At 43.2% G+C, this 20,586-nt stretch overlaps 1 protein-coding gene across 1 annotated transcript in view; it reads right to left on the bottom strand.

Annotated features, from left to right (window-relative positions):
- The window catches only part of ATP8A2 (ATPase phospholipid transporting 8A2), a 549,272-nt gene that overhangs the window by 330,548 nt on the left and 198,138 nt on the right, over nucleotides 1-20,586 (bottom strand). The window contains exon 25 of the mRNA XM_065423317.1: nucleotides 9,565-9,737. Coding sequence (XP_065279389.1) covers nucleotides 9,565-9,737 — 173 coding nt within the window. The remainder of the gene's footprint in view (nucleotides 1-9,564; nucleotides 9,738-20,586) is intronic.

Below are 20,586 nucleotides of genomic sequence, written 5' to 3'. Positions count from 1 at the left end.
TAGAGCAGACTGGAGTGTCTGGCTCAGCAAGACAGGGTGCTGGAGTCCAGAGCTGGCAGGGAAAACTGGAGCAGGGGTAGTCTTTGCACATTAGGTGGCAGCTCCCAAGGGGGTTTCTGTGATCCAACCCGTCACAATGTGTGGTCCTTATGTGTATTCCAAACCCGTTTGTGCATGCGCACCATGCACTGGAGCCGGAAGATCTCTGTAGCAGTATCCGTCGTATCGCATGTGCACCGCACATGGCATCATGTTGCCGGTGAGGTTATATGAGGCTGTGCAGGATGACGCCCCCTCTTTCACCCTCTCACCACCAAGCAGTGTGGACTACAGCAGAGGAGATGGAGTAGTGGGTGGTGAGGGTATGCACGGAACACCATGTGGCTGCCTGGAAGATGTCATGCCAGTATGCGTCTACAAGGAAGACGGAGATGGCCATCTGCGCCCATGTTGAGTGTGCCATAATCTGGTCAGACGGCGGGATGTTAGCATGTAGCACGCTTGGATGCAGGCAGAGACCCACTTTGAGATACACTTGGAAGAGAGGGCTTGAACCCAGGATCTGTCCACAATGGCCAGAAATGGCATAGGCTCTGTCGAGGTAGAATGCAAGTGCAAGGCGGACACCAAGCGAGTGTAGGGTTCTGTCCACAGAAACAGCATGTGGCTTAGGATGGAAGGTCAGGAGGTGAATAGACTGGTTGAGGTGGAAGTCTGAGACCACCTTCGGGAGAAATTTGGGGTGAAGGCATAAGGAACCCTTGTCCCTGTGGAAGACCGTATAAGGGGAACTGGCCATCATGGCGGCCAGTTCGCTGACCTGCCGAACAGAAGTGATAGCCACAAGGAAAATGACCTTCATGGAAAGGTGGGAGAGGGAGCACATGGACAAGGCTTCAAAGGGGGGTCTGGTGAGAGCGGAAAGCATAAGATTGAGGTTCCAGGAGGGTGTGGGCACAAGCATTGGCAGGAAGGTTTTCAGCAGCTCCTTCAGGAAGAGGTAGTGGTGGGATGAGGCAAGTGCTGGTAGTAGTGAAAGGCGATGATGCCAAGTCCAGGAGGTGAAATGCGTCCATTTTTCTGTGTAGCATGCTCTGGTGGAGGCGCATCTACTGTATGTAAGGATGAGTCCCACCAGTGTCAAACAGGCGTTGTCTGCATGCAAGCCCCATCCAAAAACCAGGCGGTGAGGCGAAGGGGGCTGGGATTGGGGTGGTGGATTTTGCCCCGGTCCTGGGTGAGGAGATCTAGGAGCAGGCGGAGGTGGAGCGGGGGGCAGGTGGCGAGCCAGAGGGTGGCACTTGAGTCCTTCAGGCTGTGAAGCCTTGTGCCTGTCTGCTCCGAGAACTGTGAGGAGCCTTCAAAAGGGAAATGCTGGATAGATTGCTGGACCTCATGAGGAAGTCCTGAGAACTGGAGCCAAGAGCAATGCCTCATGGTGACAGCTGAGGCCACTGTCCTGGCTGCCATGTTGGCTGCATCCAGAGCCACCTGGAGATTGGTCCTGGCCACATTCTCACCCTTCTCCAAAAGGGCAGTGAATTCCTGCCTTGAATCTTGAGGCAGAGAGTCTTTAAACTTGGCCAGGGAGTCCCACCGATTGTAATTGTATCTCCCCAGCAAAGCTTGCTGGTTAGAGATACGCAGTTGAAGGCTACCCATTCAATAAACCTCTCTCCCAAACAGGTTTAGTTTTTTTGCGTCTCTTTGTTTAGGGGTAGCACTCATCTGGCCCTGCCTATCCCTCTTGTTGGCTGCTAACGCAACCAGGGAACCCGGGTGTGTGCACGAGTACAGGTACTCAAAGCCGCTTGCTGGCACATAATATTTCTTCTCTGTCCTCTTTGAGGGGGAGGGGAGCAGAGAAGAAGGAGTTTGCCAGAGGGCCTTGACCAGACCCATTGCAGACTCATTAATGGTAAGGCCACTGTGGAGGGAGCTGCCACAGCCAGAATGTCAATAGGCTGTGGGATATTTCCTTAAGCTCCTCAATCTCCAGCCCCAGGTTAGGTGCTATCCTCTTCAAAAGGTCCTGTTGGGCCCTAAAGTCAACAGATACAACCTATGGAAGCGAGCTACTGGACCTTGAGACAGCCTTGTCTTTAACACAATGCACAGTCAACCTGTGGAACTCCTTGCCAGAGGATGTTGTGAAGGCCAAGACTATAACAGGGTTCAAAAAAGAACTAGATAAGTTCCTGGAGGATAGGTCCATCAATGGCTATTAGCCAGGATGGGCAGGCATGGTGTCCCTAGCCTTTGTTTGCCAGAAGTTGGGAAAGGGCGACAGGGGATGACTTGATGATTCCCTGTTCTGTTCATTCCCTCTGGGGCACATGGCATTGGCCACTGTCAGAAGACAGGATACTGGGCTAGATGGACCTTTGGTCTGACCCAGTATGGCCGTTCTTATGTTCCTATGAGGAGGAGGAGGAGGCTTGCACCGAAGGAGGGGCTCCTTCCTCTTTCTCAGCTTCAATGCCGTCCATGGGAGCCACATCTTGGATGTTGGTACTGGGGTCGGTACCAGAGTCGGGGTCCAGTGCCGAGTGGGAAGGGATTGTAGCCCACCCCTCTGAAACCACCGAGTATGATCGATGGGAGGAAGAACATAAGAACATAAGAACGGCCGTACCTGGTCAGACCAAAGGTCCATCTAGCCCAGTATCCTGTCTACCGACAGTGGCCAATGCCAGGTGCCCCAGAGGGAGTGGACCAACAGGCAATGATCAAGTGATCTCTCTCCTGCCATCCATCTCCATCCTCTGACAAACAGAGGCTAGGGACACCATTCCTTACCCATCCTGGCTAATAGCCATTAATGGACTTAACCACCATGAATTTATCCAGTTCTCTTTTAAATGCTGTTATAGTCCTAGCCTTCACAACCTCCTCAGGTAAGGAGTTCCACAAGTTGACTGTGCGCTGCGTGAAGAAGAACTTCCTTGTATTTGTTTTAAACCTGCTGCCTATTAATTTCATTTGGTGACCCCTAGTTCTTGTATTATGGGAATAAGTAAATAACTTTTCCTTATCCACTTTCTCCACATCACTCATGATTTTATATACCTCTATCATATCCCCCCTTAGTCTCCTCTTTTCCAAGCTGAAGAGTCCTAGCCTCTTTAATCTCTCCTCATATGGGACCCATTCCAAACCCCTAATCATTTTAGTTGCCCTTTTCTGAACCTTTTCTAGTGCCAGTATATCTTTTTTTAGATGAGGAGACCATATCTGTATGCAGTATTCGAGATGTGGGCGTACCATCGATTTATATAAGGGCAATAATATATTCTCAGTCTTATTCTCTATCCCCTTTTTAATGATCTCTAACATCCTGTTTGCTTTTTTGACCGCCTCTGCACACTGCGCGGACATCTTCAGAGAACTATCCACGATGACTCCAAGATCTTTTTCCTGACTTGTTGTAGCTAAATTAGCCCCCATCATACTGTATGTATAGTTGAGGTTATTTTTTCCAATGTGCATTACTTTACATTTATCCACATTAAATTTCATTTGCCATTTTGTTGCCCAATCACTTAGTTTTGTGAGATCTTTTTGAAGTTCATCACAGTCTGCTCTGGTCTTAACTATCTTGAGCAGTTTAGTATCATCTGCAAACTTTGCCACCTCACTGTTTACCCCTTTCTCCAGATCATTTATAAATAAGTTGAATAGGATTGGTCCGAGGACTGACCCTTGGGGAACACCACTAGTTACCCCTCTCCATTCTGAGAATTTACCATTAATTCCTACCCTTTGTTCCCAGTCTTTTAACCAGTTCTCAATCCATGAAAGGACCTTCCCTTTTATCCCATGACAACTTAATTTACGTAAGAGCCTTTGGTGAGGGACCTTGTCAAAGGCTTTCTGGAAATCTAAGTACACTATGTCCACTGGATCCCCCTTGTCCACATGTTTGTTGACCCCTTCAAAGAACTCTAATAGATCAGTAAGACACGATTTCCCTTTACAGAAACCATGTTGACTATTGCTCAACAGTTTATGTTTTTCTATGTGTTTGACAATTTTATTCTTAACTATTGTTTCGACTAATTTGCCCGGTACTGACGTTAGACTTACCGGTCTGTAATTGCCGGGATCACCTCTAGAGCCCTTTTTAAATATTGGCGTTACATTAGCTAACTTCCAGTCATTGGGTACAGAAGCCGATTTAAAGGACAGGTTACAAACCTTAGTTACTAGTTCCGCAACTTCACATTTGAGTTCTTTCAGAACTCTTGGGTGAATGCCATCTGGTCCCGGTGACTTGTTAATGTTAAGTTTATCAATTAATTCCAAAACCTCCTCTCGTGACACTTCAATCCGTGACAGTTCCTCAGATTTGTCACCTACAAAAGCCGGAGAACCTGGTACTGGGGGAAACCCGCAAGGGTCCCAGTATGGCCACTGCATAGGCCACTGAGTCATTGGCCAGGTGCCTGCTGAGGTCTCGTGGTGCATAGGCTGGGTACCAGTAGTGACTTTTAGGCTGCACATAGGTTTCCCCTTCGGATTCTGATGAAGAGTCCTCCCTTGGTGGCCACATTGGAGTGATACCCCTCTCTGCCTCCATACAGTGCCGAGGATCTGGGGACTGGCGGTGGACTGGAGATGGCCGTGATGACAGGATTGGGCTCAGTTTGCTCCTAGAGGGTGCCGGGGGTGCCTGGTACCAGGAAGGAGTTTGATGCTTCCTGATCCTTCCTGCTCCTAGTCATCGGAGCCAGCAGCTATCCCATTGGAGTCAGGGAGACCAGGAATGATAGTAAATCCCCATGCATCTGACGAAGTGGGTATTCACCCACGAAAGCTTATGCTCCAATACATCTGTTAGTCTTAAAGGTACCACAGAACTCTCTGTGGCTTTTTACAGATCCAGACTAACACGGCTACCCCCTGATAGTAAATCCCTGGCCACTGCAAAGGCCTCCAGGGTCGATGGAACAGTCAGACCGCTGGTACCGTGGTGGCTTCTGGGTGTTGGCGGAGGGTCCTGCACCAGACTCAACACTCTGGGCAGAGTTGATAGTGCCACCATGGGATCGGGGGTGGATGAGTGGCCCAGCATAGGTCGCATTGTGCTGCCTTCCCCAGGCTTGTCCTTTTTCTGCACCATCGAGCGCTCTCTGTCAGTGCGCTGCTTTTTGTGCTTCTCCTTGACACTGGAGATGGTGAATAGTGCCAGGAAAAGCGTGGTGCCGGAGGAGGGCTTCATATCGAAGCCAAAGTGCTTGGTGCACAATTGGAGCGACTTGGCTCTGAGGCTGGTCTGAGAGCGGCTTCCATTAGGATAGCCTTCAGCCTAATTTCTCTGTCCTTTTTGGTGTAGAGTCTAAAGTCCCAACAAATCTGGCACTTGACCCTCACATGAGTTTCCCCCAAGCACTTCAAGCAGCTGGAGTGCAGGTCACTCATGGGCATACATTTTCCACAGGAGGCACAAGGTTTGAAGCCAGGGACAGGGGCATGCCGGGCCTCTCGGGCGAAGGGAGTCCCTCGATGATAGGGACTATCTATCTACGCTGACTATTTACACTAACACTAATTACAAAATCTATGTACACTAAAAATTATTTATAATGGGAGTAATACTGTGCTACCTCCTAGGAGTGTTCCGAAGATAAAATATTACAATGATGAGCAACATAAAATATCCCATGAGGAACCTGATTTTTGTGTTCAGTGCAAGGTTTGGATGGTGTGCAGTAAATAAGGCTTAAGACTAGACACTGAATGATGAACATACAAAGAAATATTGAATAATGACCCTTTCAGTGAGGAACATCCAACCTGTGCACTGAATGGGGGGTTCTGTGATAGCATGTAATCATGTAATTAAAAACTACATCATATAATGCACACACACAAGAGGGGTGTGATGGGGTCCCCAGGGTGCAACCTGGACTGTGGAACTGCTGAGCCCTCCAAAACCAACCCGCCTGAGTATTCCTCACACAGCGATGCTGATGTCAAGCTACAAACCTCTGATAGGCACTGCACTTACACAGACATCCACAGGCAGGGACACTCCCAACAGTGTTACATGAATGATCTCCCAGCCACTCGTGAACCATCAATAGGGAGGCTCCAGCCAATTCCCCCCAGCTCCCTCGTCTTGCACCCCAGAACTGTACCATCTTGCACCAGTCAGAAGCTGGGCCAGTGTCAGTTCATTACCTAGTTCGCCACTCCAACAGAAAGGCAGTGGACGTGCAACAGCTTTTGTTAACCTGAGCTGAGATTTCCCAAGCTCTTCAAACAAAACACACTGTTTTAGGTAAAATATAAAACAGATTTATTAACTACAGAAAGACAGATGTTAAGTGATTATAGGTGGTAGGCATAAAGGTCAGAGATAGTTACCTTAAGAAAATAAAAAGTAAAGATGCTTTCTAAATCCTAAGCTTTTAGTCTGAGCAAGAGTTGAATCAAACAGCTTTTCTCACCCTGACAGATGGTAGAAGCAGGTTACAGTTCCTCAATACACAGACTGGACCCTTTTCCAGCCTGGGACCAAACTCCCTCAGTTCAAAGTCTTTGTCCTCCAGGTGTTGAGTTGGGGGAGGGGGAAAGGGAGGAGAGGCCAAGTGATGATGTCACTTCCCCTCTTTTATACTTTGTTCCAACTTGTTGGAAAGATCTTTGATGTGATGTGGGGATCAGGCCGTCCCCACTGGACTGATCCTTCCTTGGACCTTTCCTTTTCCCACTGCTTCCCCTCTTCCAGAGCCTCTCACTGCTCCGTGCGCTGCCCCTGCCCCGAGCGCCCTGCCCCAGCCCTGAGCTCCCTCCCGCACCCAAACTCCCTCCCTGGAGCCTGCATCCCACACCCCCTTCTGCACCCCAACCCCCTACCCCAGCCCTGATCCCTCTCCCACTCTCTGAACCCCTTGGCCCCAGACCGGAGCCCCCTTATTCCCCCAAGCCCTTCATTCCCAGCCCCACCCCAGAGCCCACACCCCCAGCTGGAGCCCTCACCTGCTCCCACACCCCAACCCCCTGTCCCAGCCCAGAGCCCCCTCCTGCACCCTGAACCCCTCATTTCTGGCCCCATCCCAGAGCCAGCACCTCCAGCCAGAGCCCTCACCCCCTCCCGCACCCTAGCCCCCTTCCCCAGCCCAGTGAAAATCAATCAGGGTGGGGGAGAGCAAGCGACAGAGGAAGGGGGTGTGGGGCCTCAGAAAAGGGGTGGAGCAGGGGGAGGGGAAAGGGTGTTCGATTTTGTGCCATTAGAAAGTTGGCAACCCTACCTTGAACCCTGGTCTCTCATGTGAGTGGCCGAACCACTGGGCTATTCTGGAGCAGGTCTCTCTCAATGTCTCTTGTTGAAGCTGTTCCACTTTGTATAAAAACACTTACATAGGCACTGGGCTAAAGATACAATGACTAGTCTATAGTCTAGTGGCTAGCACGCTCTCCTGGGAGACCTAGGTTCCAGTTCCTGCTTCAATTAATATTTAAATGTTTTATACAAAGTGGAACAGTTTCAGCAGGAGAGACAGGGCTCCACTTGAGAATATTCATAGCCCAGCAGTTAGGGCATCTCACCTGTGAGGTAGGAGACCTGGGTTCAAGTCCCTGCTCAAGTCAGGCAGAGTAGGTATTTGAAATGGGACCTTCCACATTGCAGGTGAGTGCTCTAACCCCTGGGCTAGCGATTGGGTAGAAGGGAAGCATAGGCACCTCTCTCCACTCAACATGTGTAGGGCATGATCCGGTAATTATACTCTAAGGGGGCCTCTGAAAATGCCATTAGATTGGGCACTGCAGGCGAGATAGGTGGGAGAATGCCCAGGTTGAGGATCCCACTGGCTTAGGCATGAGGTAGGTGCTACAAAGTTGAATGGCCTCAGGACTTAGGTGATGGTATGTATGTACACCAGCAGAAATTCAGGTGCCTGGGGGACTTTACCAGTGGAAACAGGTGCCTACAGGGTTAGGCAAAAACTAAGCAGGGGTTCTGAGGATTTAAATTTTGGACTTAGGTCCTTAAATCCCTTTGTGGATCTAGCCCTGTGTGTCTAAGGTTAGCCACTCAGAAATCAAAGCACCCCAAATTAGAGGCCAATTCTGAAAATACAGGTCTTAATTTTGCTGTTTCTTTCTGTCTCCGTCTATAAAATGGGGAAATATTTTCCCAATTACCAACAGTATTGTGGGAATTAATTAGCTAATATTTGTAGGTTGCTTTGAATACATATGTGAAAAACTTTGCACAACAACTCCGACCATGCAATCAGACTCTGCCCCCCACTTACAATGAAAATATTATCAAATATTACCATTACTACTTCTACAAGGTATTAATTGAAATATTCTGTATATTAACCTTCAAAACAATAAGGAGGGAAATTTCTTTCATTACTCAGTCTTCTGAGTTCCCTTTTTCTTCCAAAAAAGACCCAATGAAAACAGCCTAGTAGTACAAACACTCATTGCCTCAACTCTTCTGTTTTCATCAAAAGATTTAAACTCAGCAATGTAATTTTCACAGTGTTCTGTGATTACAACACAGACAAACGCTGAACACTAAACCCTGTCAGAGCTCAAAGCCATCGCAGGAGACTACTCAGCAGCAGAACATCATAGACGGCTACCCTCTAGGGAAGGCCACGCAAATGAATTCCAATCTAATAACATACACTATTGGGGTTTCTGTACCTGCTAAGATATTTAATATTGTTTCCTTGCCTCTCTGTGCAGCTCTGCTTAATGAAGAGCTGCCATACCAAGTGGAGGCAACCTCTGGCTATTTAATTCCCACTGCTTAAGCATGATCACAGGTGTAACATCACAGCTCCTATTCTTCAGTGTCTCCTATAATCAAGGGGTCAGGGAGGCCTGTTTCCTCATTATCTCCTATCACTTTATAAAAAGCTATCAGGCTCAATTTGGGGGGAAATCTGCATAATTAAAAAGCATTTCTATTTTTAAATAGGGGAGAATCCTGCCTGTTCGTCTGCAGCCATGACATTTTCTATCTATCTTTTAAATACCATGCTCATCACTATAGTACAGATTTTGAGAACCAAGGTAGTTCCATTGTGGGGGGCATTCAAGACACGGAGAGTCCATGAAAAGGGTATGCATCCCTGGGGCACTGAACAGGGGCTCTTTCTGTCTTCTGACTGCAGGATTTGGGGTTAGTAGAGGGGAGAAGTAAAATCCAAGACTACACTGATCCGCCAGTCACTCACACAGTCCTGCAGAGTGCGGGAGGAGCGGGGCATAGCTATGATAGCTTCAGCAGCTGCAGCAACCACAGAGAAGCCATTAGAGGGGAAATACTCCTTGCACTCAGCCCTTGTGGGATATTCCCAGTATGCAGCCCTGCTTCCCAATAATTGTTCCATAACAGATAACTCACAACTGTGTTTGAATAAAGAAGCGACTTACAGCAGACAGCTCAGCTCCTCTTAAATATTAACCTGTAAGTTTCCTTCTTTTACATTTCCTGCATGTGCTGTAAGCCTGAAGGGGATAAATGGCAGGAGAAGACGAAGAGTTACACCAGCTCCACACCAACTTCTCATTGGAGAAAATCCTGACATTTCTTACCTGCAACAGATGACTGCCTTACAGGACAGTGCTAGGTCCAGGAAGCACTGCCGGACTTCAAACGAGAGAGCATACTTCAGAGTCTGGCCATCAATAATGAGAGCTATATCATTTTCTTTCCCCAGTGAATCTCCCAGGTTTGTACAGTGATGGGTCAGGGTTGCTCTTGTTGCCTAAAGTACAAACACACACACAAAAAAGAAAGAAATGTTTCTTTCCACTGTACTCCAACCGTCTCTCTAAACTGGCGTTAGCATCCTTGACACATTCTCAGATTCAAAGGTGGGTTAGAATAAATGGGGCCTGGTGCTTCCATGGCTTTTGCCACTGCTTCCCCCTCAAAATATTATGGATTTTTTGAATTTCCTTCCCAGTGCCTACTCCAAAAACACTTACATTTGGAAAATGCTTTGAGATCTACTGTTGAAAAGGACTACATATTATTATTGTTTCACCATCCTCCCAAATGACTCAATCTTCAGCTCTCAACCTTTCCCTCAGACTCTTAAGGTAGGAATCGCAAAAGTGCTTACACTGGCCTCTCTTCCCATTCAAGTCAGAGTTTTACCATTGACTTCAATGGAAGCAGAGTTAGGCCAATACTGAACATTTCTGAAAATGTTAGTTTCTCAGGACCAAATTTTCAAATATGTGCATGTAAATTGTGTGTATTCTTTTGTGTGTGCAAAAGTGCACGCATAGTTTTAAAAATGTAGCCCTCACTGACTCACTCCTGGTTCAGGCTCTCTCAGGCCATCAGACTTGGATAACAAAGACTTTAATTAACCCCTGCTCAAGCATGGTACTTTGATAAAGAAGATGCTCAGTAACTGACCGCTTATTAATCTACTACCAGATTCACAGTTCTCTTCTGTTTTTTTTTTGAAAATCGATGGGGTTATGAATTGAAATTCAGAGCATGTTGTTTCACCAGATTTACTCTAACAAAACAGCTCTCCAAAAGTGTGTCTACATTATCTACTGGTTTGTTCAAGTTTTGGGGAGGGGCTTTTCAGACATATTTGTAAAGTAAAGGGACAAAAATTGCCCATGGATCCTGGAAATCTGTGGGGGATTTCTTCAGAGGCTGAGGCAGTCCCCTGGAATGGTGCTTGCCTACATGCTTCTCCTTTAGAAGCAAAGCTGATTTACCCCCTGCTTCCTGGTAGAATGGCTCAGCATATATTTGGTCTATCCAGGTTCCCAGCTAAGAACACAGATGGCAAAGCTGAGTGCCTGACTATGCAGCATGGACTACATTGTTATTGCTATTTTTGAGGATAGGATGGGGCTTCCCTTGCAGCCTGTAGCCTAGAAGGAAGGACTCAGAGTTGCCAACTCTCATGATTTTGTCGTGAATCTCATGATAATTATTCTTTTCCTTAAAGCCCCAGCTCCTGGAGTCAAGTGAATATGTGAAGATTTCAGTCTTCATCGTTCAAGAAAAAGTAAGTTTCTAGCCTTTGTGTCTGTGGAGAAAGCTTCCAAATGTGATCCCAGTGCACTCTAAAGGCTCAAAAAGCATAAGGCAAATAAAAAGAAAACCAAATCTATTATCTGTACATAATCTCATGATTTTAAAGTCAATCTCATTATTTTTGGTGAGCCTGACTCATGATTTTTGAACATTTGGGGTTGGCAGTACTGATGGTTTGCTGCCTCCATTGCCTCCAGGGTAATTTCTAGCACCAACTGCATCTCACATTTTCTGTAAGCAATGTCCATTCTGGTATGATCTCCAATACACAGTGTTGCAAAACAAAGTATCCTTTTTTGCTCATCCCAGAGCTATGAAACTTTAAAAACTGGTGCCAACTTAACTGTCAAATATGTGTCTCAGTGCTTAGATGTGCTTCCTTTCTTTGTATGCTGGTCTACAGTAAAAGGTACCATTTCTCTCTATCTAATATGAACAATACTGGAGCAGGATTACATCTGTCAAATGAAAATACTATATTTATGTCTCATTGTAATCCATTCATTGTTTTATGAACCCACATTTCTCCAGGGAGAGCTACAAATCCACAAGCAGTTGCTGAATGCTGCATTTTCAATTTGCATCTCTGATTTAACAGACAGATGTAAAAAAATAAATGTAGCCAAACTGCTCCCTACAGACTACACATCTGTTGGTACTGAAGAACACAAATTACTCCAGTTAAGTTCAGCATTAACATACAGTCAGGATTTCCCCTACACATTCACCTTATGGGATAATATGGCTTTGTGGTTGGGGTTAATCAAAACATATGGAGACCAGAACATCCACACCTTTTGGAAGATGGAGACATACCAGCAGACCAATTTTCTACAATAGGAGGTAAAATCAGTAAGACTCCATCTACGCTACAAATTCAACGGAGGGTATGTCTACACTGCAATCAGATGTGTGACTGTAGCACATGTAGACATATGCAAGCTAGCTTTGGTCTAGCTACCTCAGATAACAACAGCAGAGAAGCCACAGCAGCACGGGCATCAGCATTGGCTGGACACTTGAGGACATACCCAGTTCCTGGGCTGGCTTGCATAAACTGTACTACTGCCTATGCAGTGTGCTGCCACAGCTTCACTGTTATTATTATTCAAGCTAGCTAGATCGAAGCAGCTCAGGTATGTCTACATGTGCTAGAATTACACCTCTGATTGTAGTGTGAACATACTCTGAGTTAGGGGCCCAGGTACACCATAGAACACCATTGAAATCAATGACTGCTTAAGTGTAAATGAGGGTAGAATTGTCTTCTATCCCTATTATATATGCCCCAATGTTTTCTCATGCATGTTGCCACCAAATAAATAAAAAAACAGTGACAGAAGTATGAGGGGGTTTTATGTATTACGGATTCTTCACTTCCTGTCCTAAACTGTGGCTAAGCTTCTGTGCACTGTGAAAACAGTTGACAAGCTTCACCCTAGAGGCTGGTGTGTTTTAGAGATGAATGAAGTGATTCATGTGTATAATTTATACATCAGTTTGTTGTAGAATGCTGAGAGATCCTCTTGGATGAAAGGTGAAGAATAAATGTAAGACAGTCATCATTATATGCATACAGTATACACATACTGGCAACCACTATGATTTTCTGTGGGATTGCTGAGATTTTCAAGTTCCCAGCTAGACAAATAGATTGCAAATGTAAATTTCTTCAATATTCTGAAATATCATATAAATCATTTTCTATAGGGATTTCACTTTCCAACTGAAAGCCATTCTATATATATGTAAACACATTCATTCCCACACAGTTTGCCAGACTGCTAACAATCCTGCAGAAGAGGAAAATGCCTGCACTGCACTTTAGAATAGTTTGATGCAAAATGGGGACATCTTCTATTTCACGGATCTTGCCATAGAATCAAATATGCTTGTAATATAGGGTTTTTTTCTTTTAGGGTTAGTGTAGGATTCACATATTTCACTCCTGAGATGCTAAACTGAACAGGACAAAAGTTATTTCCACAGCAATCTAAAACAGAAACAGCCATGCTACCATTACTAATGAAAATCTATTCTGGGGTTTTGTTTTTTAGTTTTGTTGCAACAAATGTTGCAACACTAATTTTCAGGACTTTGGCTTTGCCACAATTTACGGCTAAAGCCTGAACCATTTTTCAGGTATGTCTACATGTGCTAGAATTACACCTCTGATCGTCGGAGCCCTGGGTGCATAGGACCCCAGTAATGAGCGAGTGTTGAGAGAATATGGAATCGGTCAATGCTATACTCGGCTGATGCGGCAACTCATGGTGTCGGACGCCATCACGTGGTTGAGGGACGTCTACCTAGAACACATCACTGGACATCGGCAATACCAGGAGGGATGAGCTGGAGTGCCGATGAGAAGCACAGTCAGGAAAGTAACTGAAATACTTCCCTGATGGATTGTATTTTCTAATTGGACAACCTACCCTAAATTCTCAATTACCGAGGGACAATCTTCACTCATTGATATATGTGCTTTCCACAACGAACTCTCTGTATAACTTTTCATGAGTGATGTACCCAAATACTTGGATGCTAATATCTAAACTGTATTGTTAAATTTATTCATCTAAATTTGGGTTACTGGTGATTATGCACTATATGTATCTTATGACTTTTAAAACAAACCTTGTATTTGTGGATAATCTAAGCACTATACTCAGATGTACAGACACTCTTTTCTTAACCTGTGTATTGTATAATTTTTTAACATTAGCTTTAATAAAATATTTACACTAAAAAGATTAAATGTAATAGCAATGGGAAAAGTGAGCATTTTGTTTATTTACCTGTGGATCTCTTTATAATTTACAATCTGTTATTTTGAGTTAAAAATGTTTACAAATTAATAGTTTCCATTACAGCACCTTTTGTTCAAAGGTTTCTAAGTACTTTTAAGAATCCATCTGTTACTTCAGAACAGAAAAACGTGCTGTTCATTCTATCTTAAATAAGGTTGGCCTTCTTTAGTCAGAAGAAAATACACCAAGGTTTCAAGTTCTGTACTTTCACCAACTGATTATTTTCATTCACAACACTGAGTGACCTTGATATGACCTTCCATGGAGACAGATAGCAAATACACTATACTTAGTAGCAAGAGAGATATGGATGCTACATACTGTTGCTTGCCGGATGAGTAATGAGAACTGCCTGAAAATTAAGGCAGTATTTTGAGTCATCTCAAGTTCACAAAGTGCCTGCTTAGTTAGCTCCTAAATGTCAGTGATTAGGTCAACAATTTATACAAATAAAAATGACCTGAAGCGTAAACATTTCCAGAAGTCTTGCCAAACTGTACCAGCCAATTTGCTGAGGTAATACTACCAAGGGACAGAGACATCTGTCTCAAATGATTTCTGAATCTTAACTTAAAGCAATCTGAACCATAATAAAAATTGCAGAGTAATTAGCACATTTATATTTCTTTTTGTGTACACCTTTAATCGAGTCTGAAAAGTGATAGAGAACAGCATTTCACAGTTCAAGGGCCAAATACATCCCTGCTGTAATGCCACTGAAGTCAGTGGAGTTACACTAAGGGTGAATTTGGTCTTATGTCTTGAATGAACTTCTTGAAGGTTGTTAAAACAGACAGGTAAACACAGTCTGTGACTGCATGTAACTTACAGGCCCTAGCCTGGTATGTGTTATAAATTCTGTTTAATCGTACCATGTAGGATGGACTAGCTTCCCCTACTTCGGTTTATTATTATTATGCACCACGATTAAAAGATGTTTGGGTTAACAATAGACCATCCACACACTCAGTAAAACTCAAACAGCACTGGAGCCCAAATATAGCTATTTATAGTAATTGTTACATTAAAAAGAAATTTAGGTCATCAAAAAAATAAATCACCCATTCATCCAGACCTCTTTAGCAGTTCTGGACAAATTTTTCAAATTCCTGCTACTTAGCCCTTCTCCCTTAGCCACTGTCTTTAATAATCAGGAATTTATCTCTAGGAAATATCAACATGACTATTCATTGTGAGTAAGAGCTGTGACTACTCAGTTTGGACAGCTATTCCTGGGTCCTGATTTGAAATCATATCAAGAGATATGTAATAATGTAAATAATTTAAAGCTCCCATATTTTCAGTATTTACAAGTCAAACATTTTATGGTGAAATCTGGATCGCCTATCTAGACCTTTAGCCACGTTTGAGGAGTTGACCCAGGAGCAAGCTGGATCAAAGGGTTTAATTTCTAAAACATATGCAATTTTGACTGAAAAGATGTTGATAAGAAAACTCAGATGAAAAGATGGGAGAGAGATTTGGATAAAGAAACTGATCAGGAACATTGGGTCTCTATCTGGGAAAGGGGATAAACATCTTTAATTTGTGTCACTCATGAAGAATATTCTTATACGTTACTGTATAGATGGCATAGAATACCAGTAAATATCCATCATATTTTTGCTACTAAAGAGGTGCTCTGTTGGAGGGTTTGTGGGGGAAAAGGAACATACTTGCACATGTGGTGGTTGTAACCAGGAATTAGACAGCTTGAGGAAGAAATTATCAAAGCAATTCAACTTATAACAAAATGCTGGCTTCCTAGAGATACCCTGACCTGCTTACTTAATGCTCCAGTAAAGGATCTACATTTTAAACAGAATGACAAATTAATTTCTTTTTACTGTTAGGAGCAAGATTTTGTATTGCATATAATTGGAAAAATGTGACTCTTCCTCCTTGGAATTGTAGTATAGTAAAATATGGACTGTCCTTGTAACCAAAAAGCTTTCATACTAAGTATGTACACAACAGAAGTGCCAAAATGAGAATAAAATTCAGAAATGTGGTCACCCTTTTTAGTGTACTCAGAGGAGGAGGGCTCCCCAGCCAGCAAGCCATTATCTTTAGTCAGATTCTTTGAATATTAACCGGATCCTGAATAAGTAATAAGAAATGTATGATAAGAACATAACATAAGAACATGATGCAGTATGTTACAGTTTTATTGTAACTTAGACTTAATAAAAAGTTTAAAAATAAAATACAAGAAAAGAAAGATAATTCCTCCTCTCTCTCCTCCCATCCCCTCTCTTCCCCCACCTCCCTCTAAGCTTTCTCTTGCTCCCAAATACAGAATATGACCTCTTCCACCCACTTGACCCACCTGAAGGGTTGAAACTGATTTCTACTCCCCTAAATGGATGGAGACAACCTCCTGTCCCTGCCCATTGCCTAGTTCTCTGCCAAGAAGTCCTCTCTTCCTGCCCTCTGCTGTCTATTGGTGCCACCAGTATCATAGGCGCTGACTCCGTGCTGACAGATGCTGTGACTCCTTCTTTATCTCCTTTCCTCTGCTAGCTGGTCAGTGCTCCCTCCCATTTGCTCTTTTCTTCCTCTCCCCCTCTGTGTTTCTTGTTAGGAAAGGAGGACCTGAGTAAATGGCAGGTATTGACTGGCTAGTAAGTGAAGATGAGGAGAGAGACTCAGCCACTAAGCTTAGTCAAACATGGAGAAAACAACAGGGAGTCCAGGGAGTCAAATAAGATGCCTGAAAAGTGGAGCCTCATGTCAAAAGCAACAAATCAGCCAGGCCTAGTAACAGCCATTGAGAGACAGCACTAGGAGTCCTACCCAACATTTCAATCCCTGGCCACAGAGCCTCTTTCCCTGGGGCAAATGTTCAATGAGCCAGTGTCCTATATCACAAGAGGCCATAAATCAGAGACATCTTCTCACCTAAAGAATGCTTCAGGAAACATTTTATGTGGCACATTCTCCAACATCTAATGATAATCCTTAACCCCGCAATTTACACAGCAAAGTGGCACTAAGTCTCACAGCAGATAAACACACACCCTGGAAAGTGGTATACTCCTTTGTACACAATTTGTCACTGATGTTAAAAAAAGTACAGGTGATTCCGCTCACATATCCTGTTTTTCTTCTACACTCATCAACCTGAGACCAGTCTTCTACTTTTGCTTAATGCTTTAAAAGGGCCAATTTTACAAAGCTGAAAACAATTATGAGTCAAATCAGTTGGGAAGAAGAATTTAAACAGCAAAACACGAATGATAATTGGGAATTGTTTAAGTACATTTTACTAGATGCCCAAAATGCTACAATCCTACAACTGAGAAAGAAGGCTGTGCTGTTAAAAATCTCTGATGCGGTTGGAAAGTCACAATCCTTTGCTAGAATTAACTCACTACTGTTAACATGAGGGAGCAGCAAGTAAGAGGAATTGCAAGACGACATTTGACCTGAAAAAATGAACCTGAACATCCTGAAAGATTTCAGTGCTATCTTTACAGTTCATCCAGAAATAGGGATTGGGGGTAAGGGTGGATCTGAAGAGGGAATATATTCAGAACTCTCCAGCTATCAGTCACTAACCTAGTTTTTCTCCTTCGTGAAATTGCCTGCACAGATCCCCACTCTTGGAGATTACCTATCAACCTATCCTACGAGAACTGAAGATGGGATGCTATAATAAAATGTCCCTGAAATGGGCGCCAGACCTAACATTTAAATTAAGACTTTGATCCACAAAAGAATTTGTGCAGTTTCATTCTAAAGACTGGTCTACACAAATGCTGAAAGTCGACCTAAGTTATGCTACTTCAGTTACATAAGTGATATACCTAAAGTCGATGTAATTTAGGACTTACAGCAGTGTCTACACCATGCTATGTCAACAGGAGACGCTCTCCTGCCGACTTACCTTCTGCCTCTTGGGGAGGTGGAGTACAGATGTCAGGAGAGCGCTCTGCCATCGACTTAGCTTGTCTTCACCAGAGCTGCTAAATCGACACCGCTGCATAGATCGCAGCAGTGCTGATTTAGCCAGAAGTATGGACAAGCCCATAGACTCCTACTGAAGTCGATGGGACAGCACACAAAAGTAGGTGTTCCCTCCCCCTACAAGGTCCTGATTCAGCAAAGCACTTAAGCACCTGATTTCAATGGGACATAACGAAATTCTTAAGTGTTTTGTTAAATCAGGGCTAAAGTTTCATTGTTTTAAATGTGAGCATAAGAATCCTTTCATGCAGCTCCCTTTGCAGGATCAGGGCCCGAGAGTGTAAAATTAGTAAAGATGTATCTTAAGCTACAAGAAGTACATCTGCAAGTCTCACAAATAGACAAGTTATACATATATGGCTGCGGAAGCGAACTTTGGTGGCATGATCACATAGAAAAGAAGCTTTAAAAATCGAAATCAAAAAGACAGAAACAATACATAAGTTTCAGGTTTTAGTTTCACTGCTGGGAACCTATGTATGTGATTTCAATAATTTCTCCTGTGGACTATTCCCTTCCATAACAAGTCTACCCAGCAGACATTTTTCCACAGTTTTAATTTTCCTACTCCTATTTCCCATTTTAACAAGTGACTTGCTCAAACTCTTGGTAGACCATTTAGTTGCAATATTGCTCTTAACATTTTATTTACCAAGAAGAAACTTCCTGAGTTTTGTACACTGTGTAAATGTAGTTTCATTCTGCAGATCACCATATGTTGAGGAACACTAGGGCACTGTTATAAATCTTAGCAGCAGAGTATAATTTGTTGACAGGCAGAGAATTAGAATATCCTGAAGCAGAGTTCATGTGTGGTCTTCACTCTAGACCACATCCTGCCGTTCTGTATGAAACCTTGTAATGGCTTGTTTGTATTTTGTCACTTTCTAAAGACTCACAGAAGGACCCTGCCTTACCAGGGTCACTCAGTATCTGAAGGATAAAGCAGACACATTAACAACCCATAGGGTTCTACACAGATTATTAAAAAGAAAATGGCATTCCATTTTGGAATTTAGCACTGAAAGGAATGCTATATAAAATTTCACACACAACTCCTCCATGGACCAAATTCAGACTTGATGTAAGTGAGTACAACTCCACTGATTTCAATGGAGTTATACGTACTTACACCAAATCTGAAGTTGGCTCATTACCTATAATTTTAAAAAGTCAAATAATAAAAAAGTGAGAAAAACCAATAAAAGTTTAAAAAAAGAAATGATATGGACTTTGTGGCTTGGGAATTTTTAGCAGCAGCATTTTGTGTAGCATGAATGACAGTAGAAAAACCTGGTCCTATCTTCACAGAGACTATATTCACATTTCACACGCAGTTTAAGGCTCAGTATTGCCCCAGGTGAAGCAAAAGATCTGGAGAAGAAAACCAGTATTGAAATAGACTGGTTATGGTGGGTATCAGACAACAAATATTCTTTTTCTAGTTAAGATGGACAAAGAAAACACTGACTGTTGGGATCTGTGGCCTACATCAAGCACATTGCTTACTAAAGTTGAGAGCAACTATAGGTTGCATTTTGGCCACTCCTGCTTTAATATTTTGGATACCATTATCACATGTTCCTTTTTTTAAATTAATAGAGTTAATGTAAGAGTGATCTTCCAGGATGAACCTCTATAATAGCTATTAAACTTGAGTTCCTAAAGTAAACTGTTTATATCAGTACCTGTTTACATATCATCTCTATTATAAATCTTGGAAGTGTTGTTCATTTGCTGTAGTAAAAAGATTAAATGGTTTCTAAATTCTAATGAATTTTTCCAGCACCAGATAATTCACTCCCAGAACTACTGTCATATTTTGTATGATCATATAAATCACACAGAATCTGCTAGCTCATTGTTCCAAAGGACACTAAACTGCCAATTGGACATATTTTACCGACATGAGGTATTTATTTTTTACTGCATTTGATGTTTCCTTCCTACATCTGGATAGTGTGAACAGTTAAATGTGATACAATTGTTTGAATTTATTGGAAAAGTGAAGTTTATTGGGTTTGTTTTTGTAAGTGAAATGAGTCTTCCACAGAGTGCTGTGAAGAACAGAGAACTTAACTGAAGAACCATATTCAGGGAGACACTTTACGGCCAGGTTTGAAACTCTTTCCACTGTACCTTAACCATGGTTTAAAGGGTTCACCATCTGTTTAGTGAAGAGCATTTCACTTGAAGCTGTCTAGTTCCTGAGCCCATGGGACCTGTGGACATCTGGCATAACGCAGTGTACAGTAGAGAAGGGATAATGAAAATAACAAAGGAAAGACTAAATAATGTTTAAACCAAAGCTAGCTGAAACAGAATATAAGTATTCAGGGCAGCACCTGTTGAACTGAGGATGCAGGGGAAATATTTCTTACAATAAACAGCACATGTTTCAATTTCAGCCCAGAAATAACACCTCCACAAAACTGAAGTACAGTTAACTGCAGGCACAAATGACCCTACCTGATTTGCAAGCATAATCAAACCGTCAGATGTCTAAATTCTATAATTCCTGCCTGGCACCTAGAATTTGTTTGTGAAAGCAAAATTGCAAATTCAAAATTGCAGGCAAATTTGAAAAGTGTAGTCTTAAATTTTGATAAATAAAGGGTGGAATTCACATCTCTGCAAAGGCTGAATAATTGCAGGGATTGCAAAGAATAGGCCTCTCCCTCATACCTGAACACACGCCACAAGGTCCATTGGCCATGCTCTTTTGCTCCCCTTCCAAAGTGTCTTATTACAATCTTCTTATGATCT

The sequence above is a fragment of the Emys orbicularis genome, chromosome 1 (assembly GCF_028017835.1).
Source record: "Emys orbicularis isolate rEmyOrb1 chromosome 1, rEmyOrb1.hap1, whole genome shotgun sequence".
NCBI lineage: Eukaryota > Metazoa > Chordata > Testudines > Emydidae > Emys > Emys orbicularis.
This window is presented reverse-complemented; position numbering and strand designations above follow the sequence as displayed.